Source organism: Monodelphis domestica, chromosome 7 (genome assembly GCF_027887165.1).
Source record: "Monodelphis domestica isolate mMonDom1 chromosome 7, mMonDom1.pri, whole genome shotgun sequence".
Classification (NCBI taxonomy): Eukaryota; Metazoa; Chordata; class Mammalia; order Didelphimorphia; family Didelphidae; genus Monodelphis; species Monodelphis domestica.
This window is the reverse complement of record NC_077233.1, coordinates 150,996,284-151,016,094: the sequence shown is the minus strand read 5'-3', so window position 1 is coordinate 151,016,094 and position 19,811 is coordinate 150,996,284. Positions and strand designations below refer to the sequence as shown.

The following is a 19,811-nucleotide window of genomic DNA, read 5'->3' as shown; positions in this document are numbered from 1 at the left end:
ATGGCTGACCCGGCGGCACCGACCGAAGGCGAAGAGAACACGGTCCGCTTCGCCCGCAAAGGGGCCCTTCGGCAGAAGAACGTCCACGAGGTGAAGAACCACAAATTCACCGCCCGTTTCTTCAAGCAGCCCACCTTCTGCAGCCACTGCACCGACTTCATCTGGTGAGCGCGCGCGCGCGAGGCGTCCCTTGCCACCTCCTCCCCGGGGGGACCTCAGGTTCCCTACTCCCCACCCGCTCTGGGGTGTATTCGCCCCTAGTCCCCCCTCTTACTTCCCTCTCCTTTTCTACCCCCAGGCCCCCCCTCCCCCGCGGCTGGCGCAACCTCCGCCCTCCTCCGAGGCCACCGCTGCAGCAGAATCTTGGCCCCACAACCTGCCCTTCTCTCTGGGAATTGAGGTCCCCCCCAAGCCCGGCTTAGGGGACAGATCCCTCTTTTGTACTCCATCCGCTGCTGTCTTCTCCCGGCGCTGTCCCCTGTTGCTTCCAAGACACCCTCTCCCTCCCCCCAGCTCCGGCTGTAAGGACCTAGAACCTTAAGCCCGCCTTAACCATCTCCCGGGTTGGCAAGCGCGCACTGACTCCGCATCCTGGGGCCACCGTGGGAGCCCCCTCTGAGCCACTAGTTGGCTTCCTCCACAGCCCCGAGACCAACCAATAACTTTGCGGCTCCACTTCTAAGGGAAGAGGGGCGGGGCAGGGCACCGCGTCCAGGCTCCCTGCAGCCCCCCGACGCGGGAGCGTACTGAGCGCACCCAGTTCCCCCAGGACCCCCGGGCAGGTGGGAGAGGGAGAGACGGGGAACGTAGAAGGTTGGAGAACTACACTTAGGCTAAGGCATATTCCGTCTCCTTTTGCAGGGGATTCGGAAAGCAGGGATTTCAGTGTCAAGGTAGGTGTTACCTGAGGATTCTACACTGCATAGAGGCTTGGTGTGTGCGAACAATTGTCTGCCTGCGGTCTTTGGAAGCAGGCCTGAGTGTGGGTGGGTGTTGAGCACTCGTGAGCGGGTGCGTGGCTAAGCCTAGAACCGGTCCATATAAAGTTTGGGAACGGTAGGTAGGTGATGAGTAGCCCTGGGTTTTAGCTTGGGGAACCTCCCTGTATGATTCTAAGATAAGAGCCCTTAGCCTCCGGAGGAAGGCCTTGGGGAGAGAAAAAAAAAACGTTTCTTTAACCCCCAGGGTGACACCAGGCAGGAAGCTCAGACTGCCCCAGCCCATGGGCCACACACCTAGGTGGGGGCTGACTAGCTGATGTGATGGTGCTTACATTGAACTTCCTGTCACACAGTTAATTCCATCTCCAAGCCTCTGGGGGGCAAAGGGGGATGTCTTTAAATGCCAAAAGAAGGTAGTTCCTTCTGCTTTCCTCTCTTCCTGCTGCCCCCCCCCCCCATAGTTTTCTAAAGTATCTGGACAGTTAATTTAGGTTAGAGTGTCCTCAAGGTCCTGTCACAGCCCCCAAGCAATGCTTATCTTCCTCCTCAGCACAGGAGCAAAAGCAGAGACTACAATTTTGGTTATCAGCCTTGATTTGAATGTTCAAATAACACAGAAGCACCCCCCCCCCCCATCTACTCTGTTTATTGTCCTACTTAATTTATCTCTGCCTCCATTTTTTTTTTTGGCACAGCTGTGGGGTACTAGCTACAGCCAACCCTTTCTTCTTCAGAGCCTAAAGAATTCAATACCTTTCTGAAACTTTTCTCATATGTCCTATTAAGGCTACAGGTGGTAATTAAAATCAGAGACTGATTATCCTTAAGTGAGTTCACAACAAAAACACAGTATTTGCCATTCTATCTATCTGATGAGGTCAATTTTGTTCTAGTTAGTGATCCTTAACTCATTAAATCCCTTGAGTTTGGCCAGTAAATACTTTTCAACATTTGTTTACATGATGGACTCAGTAATTTCAGTGTTGATTATTTCATTAAGTTGTTAATTTTTATTTTTCAAACTGGGGTTGTTTGTGACATAATCAGAATCACAATGTTGAAACTGTATGAGATCTTAGAGATCATGAAATCATAGAATCACAGTATTTAGAGGTAGAACAGATCTATGTAAAAGTCATTTCTTCAACATCTCCCTCCTTTTTTCTTTACAAGAAGAAACAGGTTCAGGAAAGTAGATGACTTACCCAGGGTCATATAGCAGAACTAGGACTAGTATCCTGACTCCAAGCCCTTTTCCAACTTTAAAACATATAAAAGTTGGATCAAGGACTAGTACTGATTTGTGAGCCTAGGGAAGTCACTTAACTTCTGTCTCATATTTTTTTCAACTGTAATATGGGGATAATATCACCTTCCTGAAATGGTTGTGAAATAGAATATGTAAAGCACTTAGTACCTGACGTATAGTGGGCACTTAGCTTAATAAATGTTTGTTCCCTTTTCCTCTAACTCATTTAAGTCTCACAATCCTGGAAAATACAGATAACCATAGGCATTATTATTCCCATTTTATAGATTGGGAAATTGAGGCTCAAAGAGGTTGAGTGGTTTGCCCATAGTCATAAAGCTAACAAGTGTGGAAAATGGGATTTGAACCCAGAACTCACTCTCAACCTTCCTGACTTCCTGACACACCAGGTTGCTTTGACATATCCAGATGATTTTTCTTATGCTTCTAAGCTAATCTGATTTTTTTTTGGGGGGGTGGCATTTCTTTTCCTGTGCTCTAAACAGAAAAAATAATCTCTAGTTAGGTCTAAATACAATTGCAACAGCTAAGTATTTCAAGGGGGTTAAATGGCGATCAGTAAAGTCTCTGTTCATGAAGAAATTTGCATTTGAAAATTGGCCAGAGCTACTCAATTTGGGGCTTGTTTAATAGTTGGAAAGTGTCAGTATTTTGCAAAAAAGGAGGAGGATTGATTTCATTAGTGGACACTAAGGTAGACATAGAATCAGTTTTGGCCAGATGCTTTTTCATCCTTTCCATAAAGTAACCAAGCAGCATTTTAAAAGCTAAAATTCATCTCGGAGGAAAACATGAATTAAAATATTGCCTCAAACAGTTTCTAGTTATGTAACACTGGGCAAATCATTTAACTTCTCAGCTTGTTTCCTTGTCTATAAATTGGGGATGATAGTAGCATATGCCTGTTATGAAGCACTGTTATGAAGATCAAATTAGATGGTATGTAAAAATGCTAGTTATTCTCAATCTTTTTTTAAAGAACTATCTGTCATGTTATTGAAAAGACTGTAGAATTTCATAAGAGGTAAAGGGATGATGTCACCCATTTCACTGATAATCTCCTGATCCATGTATTAGATTGAGAAAAGCTCAGCTCACATTTACATAACATTTTGAGATTACAAAGTACATTGCCCATAGCAACCCTATGAGATACATAGTGCAAGTTTTATTATTGTCATTTTAGAAAAGAAGAGGAAAAAGAAGAAATTGAGATTAAGGTGACTTTCCTGAAGTCACAAAGCTAGGAAGTATTGGAGCTAGGAACTTAAATTTGAAGGATTCTGACTCAGATAAAGTTCATTCCACTGTGCATACTACCTAGTAGTGAGTTATTATTAAAGATCAGAGAAGTCATCAAAAGTCATAAGGTATGGCCTAGTTTTGCCAACATTTCCAGATGACCTCCTATCTGCTATGGATAGGAAAAACCATTTAGATAAGTCTTGCTACTCATCTTCTCTAGAAATGGACAAACTTTTGCTGAGGGACTTAATTTTGGTTTTATTAATGACAAATAACCTTGGGCAGCTGGGTGGTGAAGAGGATAGAGCTCTGGACCTGGATTCAAGAAAACCTGAGTTCAAATTCAGCCTCAGATACTTTCTAGTTATGTGACCCTGGGTAAGTCACTTAACCCTATTTTCCTCAGTTTCCTCAGCTGGAGAATGATTTAGAGAAGTAAATTGCAAAACCTATTCCAGTATTTTCATCAAGAAAACCCCAAATGCAGTCACAAAGAGTCACACACGACAACAAGCTTTTTTTTAAGGTTCCCCCCCAAATTAGCAAATTCTCAATATAGAATTCTCTAGTCCCACCCCTTCTCAATCTTCCCATATCACATCAATGATATTAATGAGAGTTAAGAGCTGGGCAGGGCCAGTCATTTTTATAAGTCATGTAGATACATAATATGTCAGGTATGGTGAGATTTCATGGCAATACCTATGAATCTAGTTTTTAGAAGGATGGCACTTATGTCTCCCTGAGCTATGTCTAATTTTTGCTAGCTACTGTTATTCTGTTCAGACTATTTAGGATGGCAGGTAGGCCTAGATGGAGGATGGGGACAGCCAAGACAGGCCCAGGAATTAGGATGCCTTGAGTGGGTACCAAGAAAAGGATGGGGAATTTGGGAGTAGAAGTAGAGGACACCAAATGGTGATACTGCTTTTGATGATCTCTACATAGAACCACTCCTGTAGTCACATTTCCCTTGCCTATTCCTCTAGTTTCAGTGAATCACACCATTTTAGAGGAAGAACCATAGAGATCACTTAGTTCAGCTTCTTATCCAATTTAAGAATACATTAAAAAGTTTTTTATTGATTATCTGATATTTTAATATCACCTTTATTTCTAAATATTTTAGTCATTTTTCAGACATGTTCAACTCTTTGTGACCCCTTTTGGGATTTTCTTGGCAAAGATCCTGGTTTGGTTTGTCATTTCCTTCTCTATTAGTCTTTGACCTACCATTCTCTTCCCTTGTTCATCCCTAGTAACAAAGAAATAAAAAAAGAAGTTCAGTAAAATTAATCTGGGTCTGAAGAGCTATGCAGTGTTTCATTTCCAGAGTTTCCCACCTCTGCCTCCATAACAATTTTAAGAGTTATTCAAATAGAAGCTAGGCATAGATGGCTTATTGTCTCATGGAACAATTCATTAGACTACTCTAATTGATGAGAAGTTCTTTCTTATCTTTAACTGAAATTGACTTTCCTGTATTTACCCATATTAAGCCTGAAATTCCATAGAACAAGGCCATACCCTTGTGCTCATGATAGCACTTTCTTTTTCTTTTTTCTTTTTTAAACCCTTATCTTCTGCTATAGAATCAATCAATAAAACAGAAGAGTGGTAAGGGCTAGGCAATGTGGGTTAAATAACTTGCCCAGGGTCACATAGCTAGGAAGTATCTGAGATCAAATTTGAATCCAGTACCTCCTGTCTCTGGGCCTGGCTCTCAATCTACTGAGCCACTCAGTTGCTCTCTTCTCTTCTCTTCTCTTCTCTTCTCTTCTCTTCTCTTCTCTTCTCTTCTCTTCTCTTCTCTTCTCTTCTCTTCTCTTCTCTTCTCTTCTCTTCTCTTCTCTTCTCTTCTCTTCTCTTCTCTTCTCTTCTCTTCTTTTTTTTTGTCTGAGACCAGATTTGAACTATGATGACACTTTCAATATCTAAAGTCTTATTTATTCCAGAATTTCTTTTAGCTATCCTCCACAATTACTCTATTCCTAGTCATGTATCCCTTGGCAAGCTTTACTCATTAGGAATAGAGATATTTGTGTAGCCCACAGATAAATGAAGAGAGTTCGTTAACCATTAGTAACTGCATTTCATTAAACCAGTTTGTTGGACAAAATGAGATAGTAACTTAGTCACAGTGCATTCTTCTGTCATATGAGTAAGTTGGGTTAGATTGTCCCTAATGTTCCTGGCAGCTCTAAATCTATTCATTCATTCCTCTTCTAAGGCCCCTTCCTGCTTTAATAGTTTATGATTCTATATAAACTGAAGCTCAGTTTGTTGCAGAATTTTAGAACTGGAAGAGACCTTAGACCATCTCTAGTCTAATTCCTGTATTCTCAGGAGGTTGAGTGACTTGGTCCAAGGTCATATGGACAGCCCTTTTAGAGTGTCATGGCAAAAATGCACTGGAAATCTTCTGTTATGATAGGATTATCTGAGAAATGGAGTTGCTTTATTAGCAGCAGTTGAGAAGAGTTTTATTTTTGGTTTCATGGTATAAAATGCAGGTCGGAAGATCTGCTTCTGTGCAACATAATACCTTACTAAGTAAATATGGAAAATGTGACCTTTTTGGAACCTAGTGGATATTGTAGACAAACTCCAAGATATTGACTTTAGGAAATATGATATTTTCTGAGTACCACTGATATGTAAGGCACTGCCCAGAATCAGATTCAGAGTGTTCATAATTTGGATGGGCAAACAGGGGAAGAGAATTAAATTTTTAAAAAAGTATATTTATGTACTTACAAACTCATGATGATAAATTTTGGGGATTATTTGAGAAATATACATATATATATATACATATATATATATATATATAATATATGAAACATATCTTGGGGGAGCTAGACATCCTTTGTTAAGCCTTTTCTGGCTACAGGTAGTTGTCATTGACTGTAATATAAAATTTGTTTGGTATGCTAAAATACTCCAGGACCAAATACAATCTTTTTCTTTTTTAAACAATTACCTTCTATCATAGAATTGTTACTAAGTATCTGTTCCAGAGCAGTAAGGGCCAGGCAATTGGAAGTAAGTGACTTGTCCAGTGTCACACAGCTAGAAAGTATCTGAGGTCACATTTGAACCCAGGACCTCCTGTATCTCTATCCCCTGAACCACCTATCTGCCCATCCAAATTCAATCTTAAATGAAAATTGTCATGTTCAGATTTCATATGATACGTCTAGGACCTGATTACAAATGATTTTAGAATTTCTTTCTTTGATTTCCCATAGTCCCCCCTTTTTTTTCCCTGCCAAAGAATCTCTTTGTGCCTCTGTATTTGTTTTTGCATAAGATTCAAGTGTACTTAATTTGGTTTTGAGAGATTGTCACTATTCCTTGGGAGAAATGAAGTTGGTATTTCTCGTTTTCTTATCTGTGAACTCAAGGGGTTGGATTTGACAGTTTCTGAGTTCCCTTCTAGTTTCAGCTTTGCTTGTGTGGCATCGTAGAAATAATCCTGGACTTGAAGTCAAAAAGAATTGGGCTTGGATCTCAGCTCTTCCACTTACTAGCTGGGTAACTTTGGGGGAAGTTACTTTGAGTCTTTCTTGATCTGTAAACTAGATATAATTTATATTATATAAATGTCATATATTGTATTACATATATTTATAATAATACTAGATATAATCTGTAAACTGGATATAATACTAGATCCAATACTTTCCTTACTGTGAATTGAAATGAAGTAATGCCATAATAATAATAATAATTGACATTTGTGTAATACTTTAAGATCAGTCAGTCTCTCTGTCAGTAAGCACTTATTCAACACCTATGATGTATCACTCACTGTGCTAAAAGCTGGCACAACTAGGTAGCATAGCATGCTAGGTCTGGAGTCAGGAAGTACCAAGTTCAAATCCAGCCTCAGAAACTTACTAGGTGTATGACTTTGGGCAGGTCACTATTAAGACCTCTGCCTCAGGTACCTCATTTGTAAAAAGGAGATTATAATTTTACCTCTCTCTCAGGGTTGTTGTGGGCATCAAAGGAGATAATATTTGTAAAGCCTTAACACAGTGCTTGGTACATAATAAGTACTATATAAATATTAGCTATTATTGTTGTTGATGATGATGTTTTTATAACACAAAGAAGCAAAAGACAGGCTCTGCTTTCAAAGAGTATACAGTCTAATGGGGAGGAGAACATGCAAACAATTATGTACAAATGCAATATAGACAAGATAAATGGGAGATGATCAGCAAAGAAGAGGGATTGGCAAGTCTTTTTGCAGAAAGTGACATTTTAGCTAGGATTTGGAGGAAGTCAGGGAGGCCAAGAGGCAGAGATAAGAAAGGAAAGAATTCCCAGATATAGCTTTGGGACCCTGCACAAGTCACTTAATCCTGATTGCCTATCCCTTATTACTCTATTGTATCTATTTTTTTTAACCCTTACCTTCCATCTTAGAATCAATACTGTGTATTGGTCCCAAGGCAGAAGAGTGGTAAGGGCTAGGCAATGGAGGTCAAGTGACTTGCCCAGGGTCACACAGCTGGGAAGTGTCTGAGGCCAGATTTAAACATAGGACCTCCTATCTCTAGGCCTGGCTCTCAATCCACTGAGCCACCCAGCTGCTCCCATTGTATCTATTTTAACAATAAGAATTGATACTAAGATACCAAGATAGAAGGGAAGGATTTAAAAAAAGAAAAGAAAGTATCCAGACACGTTATACAGATTTCATTAGAGTCTCATCACAACTTTTGAGGTAAGGTTTCCATTTTACAGATGAGAAAACAGAGGTTTACAGGAGTGAAATGCCTTATGAATGGTTATCTCATTAGTAAGTGTCAGAGGCAGTTTGTATTCAGGTATTTCTGGAACTAAATCTTACCTGGTTGAGCCAGGCTACTTCTTTATAGATGAAAATGCTTCAAAACCTAAAGCCCTATGGCACCATTACTAGGAAACTAGATTTGGAAATCCCTTTTAACTCTCCATAAATCTCACTCAAGCAGTATTTAGACGTTATGGGTTCCTCTTAAAAGAAAATAAGATGGAGCTAATAGACAAAATGGTCTGCTAGAAATTTCCATTGGAACTCTGAATTAAACTTCTTCCTAATTTTGTCAAAGACCCTGTCACTTAAGGGAGAACTTAAAGGACACCAGAAGGTATTAATCTTCTATTGACTAAGTTTCAGGTAATAATCTGACTTTTTTATTAGTTGCATTTTTAATTGTTCAGAAAGTCTTAAAATCAATAGTGTCTATTGGTTCTGAGGCAGAAGAATAGTAAGGGCTAGGCAATGGTGACCTCCCTTCTCTGGGTCTGGCTCTCAGTCCACTGAACCATCTAACTGCCCCCCAGTCACTTATTTTTCTAAATCTGTTTGCTCCCCTGTAAAATGGGGATGATGATGATGATACTTATAGTACTTATCTCATGGGGGTAATTGTGAGGTTCAAGAGATTTAATATTTTCTTATAGAAATATGGTTATAAAATGGCAGCTAGGGGCAGCATGATAGCTCAGTGGATTGGGATCCAGGCACAGAGATTGGAGGTTCTGGGTTCAAATTGGGCCTCAGATACTTCCTAGCTGTGTGACCCTGGGCAAGTCACTTAACTCCATTTGTTTACCTTTACCATTCTTCTGCCTTAGAAACAATATCTAGCAGTGATGGTGAACCTTTTAGAGGCTGAGTGCTCAAACTGCAATTCTCACACCATGTGTGAGCCACCCCCTTACCTTAGACAGGGGAGGGAGGAAATACTCCCATTGAGCTCTGGGTAGAAGGGTGGGGAGCAGCCTGGCCACTTGTCCCTCTGGCTTTCTAGTAATGAACTCTGGTAAACTCTGTCCTGGGGTGAGGGCAATAGTAGAGAGGACTCTGAGCATCTCCTCTGGCACACATGCCATAGGTTTGCCACCATAGATATATAGTATTAATTTTAAGACAGAAGGTAAGGGCTAAAAAAAAAATGTTGACTAGTACTAATCCTTAACTACATGGCTTAAATAGGCTTTTATGTGATTGACTAGAAATTGAAAATCAATTTTCATGGGAAGGATGTGTTTCAAATTCCAAGCAATCAAATTACAAATATTTAACTATATAAAAATTAAAATTAGTCTCAATAAATGAAAAAATATATTTTAGGAGATTTATTAATGATCATTAGAAATCAAGGAATAAAGAGAACACAAAATAAAGATCATGTGCCCATGGCTGATTAGCCCATTTAAAATCCCCAAGATTAGCTTACCACTGCCATCATCTATGCTCACTGCAAGCCAAAGAGAGGGCGGGACCCTCCACGTTCCCATCTAATATCCCCTGTCAGGGTTATTATAGTAATGTCAGGAAGTCAGTGGGCTCCTGGGAAATGTAGTTCTTTTTTTAGGGTAACAGATTACTCCTGGCCCCTGGCTCAACCTGGGCAGGGAGAGTTAATCCTTAAGCCTTTGCAAAGCTGAGGACTTGGGGAAGTCTCTCCTGAGGCTAGTCTCTTCAGAAAATCCAATATGAAAGGAGTCAGCCTTTCACTCACCACGTCTCTGGTCCAATCAGCAGATTCTCCACCAGCCTCCACTCCAAAGAAAGAAAGAACTGCCAGTGGACCCACTCAGGAAGTTGTAACTCCCTTTTAAAGACACTTTCTTTTGGATCACTTCCTGTGCCTTCCCCTAATTTTACATCTACCAAACTTTGCTTTAGGACTGCCCAGGGGCAGTCAGTTTAATTCTGATTCATCACTCACTATTGCACATGTGGGTCACAACTACTTTTTGTGGAAGACAAAGAGTAACCTCAGTTTTCTCATCAATGAAATGGGCATGATAATCACTAAGGTGCTTATTTCAAAGGGGTATTGTGAGAAGCATTTCAGTTTTAAAACACACCCTCTGAAAGTGAAGGATGATTATAAGGAATCAGTTGTGTTTATTTGAGACTGTTTGGAGACTTTGGGGATCAGTTTGTCTTGTGCTGGGCAGAAAAGAGTCCCAGACCTGAGCTGGAACAAAGCAATATAATTTCTTTTTTGAAGTTTATTATTGCAATTTTATTTTAATAGGTCATTGCAGCCTCCCCATTGGAGTTTTACTTTCCCATTTTCCCTCCTGCCAGATGGGTAATGTTGTTCTGCTGAGCTAGAGAGGGATGAAGAGCACATTGTTGCCATGCCATCATCAACCCCTCTCATTCAGCTGTTTTATATCCTAAGTGTGGACTACTGGAGTAATGGTGATAAAGCACTTGGGGTATATGAGGTTAGCAGGACAGGCAGCCTTGCAAAGGAGCTGCTTTTGAGGAAGTGCTGACCCAGGGGAAATTAGCTCTCCTCTCTCCCCAGGGACTTTTCAAGTTGGAAGGGCTGAAATTTTCCCATGAGCCTTTGTCTTGACTTTTTTAATTTATACTTCTGCAGTAAGAAAGCAGCAGCTTACTTAGGACACCAAGTCTCAGACATTCAATTTAGTTGGCAAATGTTCATGGCAGTGGAGTGGAAAGAGCCCTGGGTTCCTGGTAGCAGGGAGATTTTGGTTCTAATCCTAAATCTATAACTAGCAAGCTCTGTGACTTTTGGCAAATTTCTCCTCTTCTGGGTCACAGTTTCTTCCTGTGTAAAATGAAGATATTAGATTAATTGATCTCATGGGAGTTCCATTTGAATATCCTAATTTCCAAGGTCCATCCTAGCTCTGATATAATTTGATTTATTTAATTCAAGTCAACAAATATTAAAAGTAATCCCTTGTGCAATGCACTGTTAGACACTGGGAGTGAGGAAGAAAAGAAGGAAGAGGAAAAGAAGCATTATTAAAAGGCAGGCACCTTGCTAAGCACTCTACAAATGCCATCTCATTTGATCCTTGTAGCTATCCTGTGCGTTTCCTGTTTTTATTATCTTTATCAAGTTGAGACTGAGGCAACAAAAGTTAACTGACTTTCACATGTCTACAAATGTGTGAGGCCTTCCTGTCTCTAGGACTAGTGAGCTAGCTATCTACGTTGCCACTTGGCAGCCTTTAAAGATGAAAATGAGGTCATTTTTGCCTCCAAGGTGTTTCCTTCCTTTTGGGATTATTGGGGAAAGTATATGAACAAGATACTACATTAAATTCTGTGAAGAGTATGGAAGAAATCTAAAGAACAGACCTGCCTTCAAGGAGCTAAGAGCCTATGAGGGTGTCACACAGGAAACTATTAAATATATAAATAAAAGCAAAGCTCCTTTTATAATTCAAGACATACCAGTAGTTCAGCCGAGACCCAGAAGAGAGTGACCAGGGTGATAAGACCAGGAACCATTTTGTCTAAGAATCAGTTAGCTAAAGAAAACATGGATACTTGGTCTAGTGAAGAAGAGAAGACCTATGGGAGATGCAATTTTGCTTTTCCAAGAAGAAAGAAAATAAGCATTTGTTAAGCCAGGCACTGTGCTAAGTGCTTTACAATATTAACTCACTTCATCTTCATAACAACCCTGGGAGGTGGTTACTGTTATTATCTTCATTATATGTTGAGGAAACTGAGGTAGACAGAGGCTAATTGACTTGCCAAGAGTCAAACAGCTAATAGTGTGTTTGAGGCTAGATTTGAACTCACATCTTTGAGTTGAACCCAGGCCCAGAACTCTAATCACTCCACTACCTAGTTTGTCTAGGACTGCCTTGTGGGAGAAGAATTAGAAGCATTCTGCTTGGTTCTAGGGAGAAAACCAGAGTCGGTCTGTGGAAGTTAAAAGGAAGTGAATTTCAGCTTTTCCTAACAATTAGAACTATCCCAAACCAAAGCAGGCTGACTTGGTAAATAGGGAGGTTCATTGGGAGGTCTTGGAGCAGCGACTGACTGACCCCTTGTTGGACACAATGCATAGGAAAGTTTTACTCAGATGAATGTTGGTCTACATGGCTTCTGAGCTGACCTTTCAATTCCTCGATTATGTGATCCTGTGATTTTTAGTTGAATTGAAAAGACTTGGTTCACGCTAATAAACATTTATTAAGTGACTACTGTGTACATGCTATTATGTTGTGCACATAGGATGCAATAATTGCTTCTCTCCCATGGAGATGTACACAAATAGCCATGATAAAAATTAGGAAATGATTCAGTGTATTGGATCATAGGACCATAAATTTATAGCTGGAAGGGACCTTAGAGGTCTTCTAGTCCAAACCCCTTTATTTTACATCTGGCAAAACTGAGGCCTGGGTTAAACAGGTGGTAACTAGTAGAGTTGAAATTTGACTATGAATTCAATTCTTTTCCCACTGCTTCATGCTACTTCCTTGTAAAGGAAGGTTCTTTTAGTTTTCAGACATTTTGAGTTTTAATGTTCTAGTGTACCAGTTATAGGAGAGATGTTCAGGCAGTTGGGACTCAAGAAAGATGTCAGGGCTAGATTCAGAAATGTGGGAGTAGTCTGCATAGAAATGATGATTGAAATCATGGGAAAAGATGAGGTTTCCAAGGTATATAGAAGGAGAAAAGAAAAGGGCTCATAACAAAATCTTCATGTATACTCATAATTAGAGGGGAGGGGAGGGGCAGAGAAGCATGTGAAGGAAACAGAGGCATCTGTCCAAGATATATGGAGAGAACCAGGAGAGAACAGTGCCATGATTCAATACTTCACATATAGTTTTCAATTGATCATCATAGCAACCCTACAAAGGAGGTAGAGTAGGGATGATAACTTCCATTTTAGATATGAGGAAACTGAGACTTGGCTGATAGGGTAGTGTTCTTTCAGTGATGGAGAAGAGGATACAAAAGACCACAGTAATCCTGTTTTATTGGGAATGTTTAATAGGCTAGCAAGAGACCAACATGAGAGTCATCCTTTTAATCTCTCTCTCTCTCTCTTTCTCTCTCTCTCTGTCTCTTCTCTCTCTCTCTCTCTCACTCTCTCTCTCTCTCTCTCTCTCTCTCTCTCTCTCTCTCTCTCTCCCTCTCCCTCTCCCCCCTCCCTCTTTCTCCCCCTCTCTCCCTCCCTCCCTCCCCATTTCTCTCTCAATTCTGGAAATTTCATTTTAGTAAGAATATTGACAAATTGGAGCTTGTCTGGAGTAGTATAACTAGGAGGAAAAAAAGGATATTGTCATAATAGGATCAATTGGAGAAATTAGGGTTGTCAAGCCTGGGGAATAGAAGGTATTTGACATACACACACAGACACATACATATGCATATATATATATGTGTGTGTGTGTGTGTGTGTGTGTGTGTGTGTGTGTTGGGAAGGATTACTTTTCTCAAATATTTGAATAGTGGCATGTGGAAGACTTGTTTTCTTTGACACTAGTGAGCAGAACTAGGAGAAAATTATTAGGTCTTTAAAGGAATATCTTTATTACAAATAGCAATGTCCAAATACAAAAAGGGTTGCTGTGGGAGATCCTGAGTATCCTGTCACTTGAGACATCTCAGCAAAGGATGACTGAGTAGTTGCCAATAATATTGTGAAGAGGATTCTTGCTGAGAGATTGATTGTTTAGATGGCCTCTATGGGCCTTTCTAGCTCTGACATCCTGTAATTCCCTAAAGAGGGGAAGGATGTTATAGCCTTGGGGAGCTTTATCAACCTGGCATATTAATGAGGGACTGAAGTTTGCCCAGGGAAGTGCTATAAGCTAAAGCTCAAAAAAATAGTTTAGAACCAAATAGTCTGGCATTCAAGACTGAGGAGTATGGAGTAGATTGAGGTCCTAGACTCAGTTTTGCTCTTCTTAGCTTTTTGACATCAAGAAAACTTACACCTTTTGGTCTCTTATTCCTCTTTTTTACAATGAGGGACTTCAAATAGTTAATTTCTAAGATCTTTCCCAGTTCTACAATGCTGTGAATCTGTAAGTTAATTCTGGGGATCATAGTGAACCACAAAATATTTTAGAGCAGGCAAGTGAAATACATTATCATATCCTTATTTTAAGGCAATGGTAGAAGCTACAAAGAGGCAAATTTAGCTTTGATGTTTCTAAGCAAAGTGATCCAGAGGTTGAATGGATTTTCTGGAGGGGTCATGGATTCCCCTTCATTAGAGGTCTTCAGACAAAGGTTGTATTATGGCTCATCAGATAGAGCATAGAAAGGATTCATGTCAAGGTATTGGTTAGATTAGATGGCCATAGAAGTCTAGTAGCTTAAGTCTGCCCTAAGACTCTTGGGACACCCTGTTACAGGGAGGTAGGTAGTATACAAGATGAATAAAAGGCAGAAGGGACTGGAGGCATAGATGTTCTCCAGAAGACTCTTATAATTGTGGTGTTATGGGAATAGAGAAGAAGGAATTAATATAAACAATATTGAAGGAACAGAACTTGGTGACTGAGTGAAATACCAGCTAAAGTCAGTGTTAGAATTGGGCCTTTTGAAGAATTGCCTTTAAAAGGAAAATCTGTTCTCATTAATGAAAGCTCTTTAAAACTCTTGTTTTAGCTTAAAAAGGAGACATTTGGATTTTTATGTCAGTCTTACTGTTGATTGATCTATTTTTAGGATGGTTGCTAGATTATTTTTGTGATTCTAACAATAAGTGTATCTCTCTATTGCATCCTTAGGGGTATGGGTAATTAGAGAGATAACATCTCCTTTTTTGAAATTATTCTTTTTTCTTGACTGATTTAAAGGTGAAGAGTTTGTATTTATTATTTTTCTTCCATAGTCACTTTATACTGAGTTCAGCTATTTACTAACAAATATTTCAAATCTCAATTCAGAGAGATTTGGAATACCTAAAGTAGGGGTTCTTAACCATTTTTTTTTGTGTGGTTGTCATGAATCCTGTTGGAAGTTTGGTGAAGCCCATTGACCTCTTTTCCACATAATGCTTTTGAATGTACAAAACAGAACACATAGGGTTACAAATGAAATGAATCATTCTGAATTATATGTTTATTTTTAAAACCAAATGGTTTTAAAAACAAGTTCAGAGCCCCAAAATTAATGCTTGATCTAGAATGTTAAAACTGGAAGAGACTCTAGAATATAAAACATAAAATATCACAGCTAGAAGAGACCTTAGAATCTAGAGAGGACAAGACAAGCTAGGAGAGACCTTAGAACATAGAATATGGAATGTTAGGGTTGGGAGGAATTTTAGAATATGAATTAAAATTCGATAAACATTTATTAACATTTATTACTTAACCATCTACAGTGGTTAAGTACAAGATATCATGCTAGATAACTTATAAAGATAAATAATGACTAAAGGAGCTTATATTCTTGGAGAGGAGGGATGGGTACAACATATCTTTATATCATTGTGTGTAAATATTCCTAATTTCATTTTAACTTGGTTCAGATTGTACTTGGGAATGTTATTGGCTGCATATGACCTCTGGTTGTGAGTTTGATAGTTCTGGCCTAGAACAATGTGAAACTAAATGACTTTTTCAGGGTCATAATCAAGTTTGTGTTAGAGGTAGTATTTAAAACATAGGTTTTTCTAGCTTTGAGACACTATACAATAGTGTATCTCTGTCTGTCTTTTTCACTCATTTCTTGTCTCCTTTTCTCATTCTCTATCTCTGCCTCTCTGTCTCTCTGTCTCTCTGTCTCTCTGTCTCTCTCTCTCTCTCTCTCTCTCTCTCTCTCTCTCTCTCTCTCTCTCTCTCTTTCTCTCTCTCTCTCTCTCTCTCTCTCTCTCTCTCTCTGTCTCTCTCACACACACACAGAGTGTAATGGATAGATAGTTCACAATAAGGATTGAATGATAAAAAGAAAATGTCCAGATAAAGATTTGAGAAGGCAGAGGATCTTTGTACCTGGAGGGGATCATGGAAAGCTTCATTAAAGAAGTTGGAAGTGAGTGGTAATTTGGAGGAAAAGAAGGATTCTAAAAAAATGGATATAAAGAGGAAAAGTGCATTCTAGGTATAGAAGAATATCTTGGAGTGCATGGTGGTGGGAGATGGCATGATGACTCCATAGAAAAGTCTGTAATTCAATTTGGCTAGAATGCAGAATGTGATATATTATATGAAATAAGCTACAGAAGTTAAGATGGTGTAAGATTCTGGAGGATCTTCAATGTCAGGCTAGCATTTTAAATATGTTAAAGCTGGAAGGGATCTTAGAACATAGAATATTAGAATTGAAAGTCTCCCTTCATCTCCCATTGTCTAGTCTCTAACTTCCTCATTTTTCCGGTAATAAACAGTTCCAGAGACAAGAAGTGATAGGCTTAGGATGATTCAAGTTTTGTTGTTGTATTATAGCAGACTTAGGTTGCCCAGCTCTCAGGACAGTGTTTTTGTTCATTATATAATTCTGCCACTCCTGAGGTATTTACTGTTTCCTCAGTCCTGTCCTGAGGGATATGGGAGAGATATGATAACTATTAGACATTTATTCAGTGAGCTCATAACCTTATGAGACATATATGAAGAAGAATTTGGCATAATTCATATCAGTCTTCCAGGATGGCTTGGGTTGGTATGACTAAAGGATCTGCCCCAATTGGTCCTGTCCTCCTCCTCATTTTTATCAGTGATTTAGGTGAAGGCAGGGGAAACATTCCTTATCAAATGAAAGGCTAACAAGAAACTGGCAGTAATTACTAATAAAACAGATGACTGAACAAGGATTCCTCAAATCTCAACAGATTGGGTCATTGGATAAGTCTAATAAGAACTTTAACAGGGATATACATAAAATCCTACACTAGTAAATACAAAGTAGGAGAAATGTGAATTGACAACTTCCTATAAAGATGGCTTCAAGTTCATTATCCATCATCAATGTAACGTGACAGTCAGAAGACTGCATTTACAGAAGGGCAACATCAAGAATTAGGAAGCTTATAATTCTGCTACCCCCTACTCTGGCCAAGACGGTTGTAGAATTGTGTTCAATTCTGGGTATCTAATTTTAGGAAAGATGTTGATAAGCTAGAATGTACTTAGAGGAGAGTATAATCACATGGTGAAGAAACTTAAAAGCAGGACATAGGCAGATCCATTGAAGGATGCAGTAGTACTTTGTTATATGTGAATTCAACACATGTAAATCCAGGTATGTATGAGTGGCAATAAAAAAAAGACAAAAAATACTTAAAATAGACAAATTTAGTTATGTGCTAGATCCATGTCATTTTCCCAAGTGGTGTAGATCTCAGAGCAGATCCCCTAATCACACTCATTCTCCATCTGTGAAGCCTTAGTGTGAGTCATTACGTTGTTTTGTGCCAAATATTAGCTCCTGAATAAGTCTTTGTCCAGAGTTTTCACTTGTAACAAGTCCTGTCTGTGTCAGAGCAATGTTTCTCTTTGTTTCTTTGACACTAATAATTATAAGTTTTGGTCCCAAAGTATAAGAATAGTGGTGTTGATAGCCCTGAGAATCCTCTATTATGCATGATTTTCAACTTAAGTAAAAGTTTTTGAAATGTATTGGTCATGTAAAATGATGTCCTATTGGGGGGCACCTGGGTGACTCAGTGGATTGAGAGCCAGGCCTAGAGATGGGAGGTCCTAGGTTCAACTCTGGTCTCAGATACTTCCCAGCTGTGTGACCCTGATCAAGTCACTTAACTACAGTTGCCTAGCCCTTACTACACTTCTGCCTTGGAGCCAATACAAAGTATTGATTCTAAGACAGAAGGTAAGGGTTTAAAAAAAATGAGGTCCTATTGTATTAAGATTAGAACTAGGAACAATTGATAGAAATCGGAGAGGCAAATTTCAATTTGGTAGAATGAAAAACTTCCTAATATTAAAGAATAAAAAAATTAAATATATAATACATATACATATAAATAAAGCTATTAAAATGAAATAAACTATTTTAGAAAATTCTTAGATGGAAATGAGGTTATCTAGGTGAAGTTGTAAGAAAAATGCTCATTTTGAGTATGATTTGGAATGGATAACTTCTGAACTCTTTAATAGTTAGCAAAGATATTATTCAACATGAAACCTTGGAATAGGAAGGAACACTGAAGATGGAATTAGAAGAAACCTTAGATATTACCTAGTCCATCCTCCTCATTTTATGGATGAGAAAACTGTGAGAAAACTGAGGGCCAGAGAGATGAAGTATAGTGGTAGAGTTAAAGTTTGAACTCTGATTTTCTGATTCCCAGTTCAATGCTTCTAAATGTCTTGAGGGATTTAGAGACCTCCTCTTGCCTGACATTTATGGTACCATTGTATTATATAGAAAACTCTTGAAGTAGAGCCATTGTTGTGATCTTCTTTCTCCTACCTCTCTTCTCTACCTGACACCAATCTATTTTGAAATTTTCTGACAGCCTTTCTGATTATGCCATATTTTCTTCTTTTTCAACCTGGTATAGGTCTTCTTCAGTAAAAGGATAAAACTATTCTATCTGTAGAAATTGGTATCCTTTTTGAGTGGGTGAAGGGCTTAATAAATGAGTGAGAGAAATAGAAATTGAAAACATTTAGGAATATTTCTCTGAAAATGAAACTAGTAGACAATGTGGTTTAGTTGGAAGAATGCTTGGTTTCTAGTCATAAGATGAAAATTCTAATCCAGGCTCCCCTTTGTGTCTTTGGGCAAATAATTTAATCTATGTAGGCCTCAACTCATTCATCTTTAAAAGGAGATGGATCGAGGGGCAGATAGGTGAATCAGTGGCTAGAATGGTAGTCCTTGAGTTGGGAGATCCTGGTTTCAAATCTGGCTCCAGACACTTCCTAGCTGTAAGACTCTAGGGAAGTCACTTAAACCCAGTTGCCTAGCCCTTACCACTCTCCTACCTCACAACCAAAACTTAGTATTGATTCTAAGACAGAAGGTAAGAGTTAAAAAAAAATGAAAGGGATTGAATTAGATGTCTTATAAGGTCCTTTCTATCTCTGAATCCCTGATACTTTGAAAATATCTAATCTGGTTATTTTGCTACTTCCTTGAAATGGAAGTCTAACTGGGGAGATGCTACAAAATTCATTGTCATCTTCTTCTGCACACTTCTTCCACCTCCTTCCACCCCCATGTCACCAAACTATAGATAAAATAAACTAGAAATAATAATTCTGGTATCTTTTTGACCTTACTGACAAGTAGAGTCTGAAAAGGGAAAGACAGTGTTTTATGGTTAGATTTTAGGGAGAGTAGGATAATAGGATTTATATCTAGAAGGAATTTGGAGGTTATATAGTTCAATTTTCATTTTCCATATGTGGACATTGAGGCTCTGAGAAGTTAAATGACTTGTCCTAGTTTACACAGCTAATAAGTAGCCAAACCTGGATTCAAACCCAGTTCCTCCTCATTGTACTTCAAAAAGCACTTATTAAACATCCACTGGGCCACATGTTGCTATGTTGAGTAAACTTTGTGCAACTTGACATTTTACTGGGGGGATATAAAACACACACACACACAAAACACACACATACACACA

The 19,811-nt window shown here is 39.1% G+C and overlaps 1 protein-coding gene across 2 annotated transcripts in view; it reads left to right on the top strand.

The window, feature by feature from the left end:
* PRKCB (protein kinase C beta) overlaps positions 1-19,811 on the top strand; it is a 677,822-nt gene continuing 658,011 nt past the window's right edge. For both annotated transcript variants that reach the window (XM_001363029.4, XM_001363115.4), the window contains exons 1-2: positions 1-164; positions 862-893. In XM_001363029.4, the coding sequence (XP_001363066.1) occupies positions 1-164; positions 862-893 (196 nt within the window). The remainder of the gene's footprint in view (positions 165-861; positions 894-19,811) is intronic.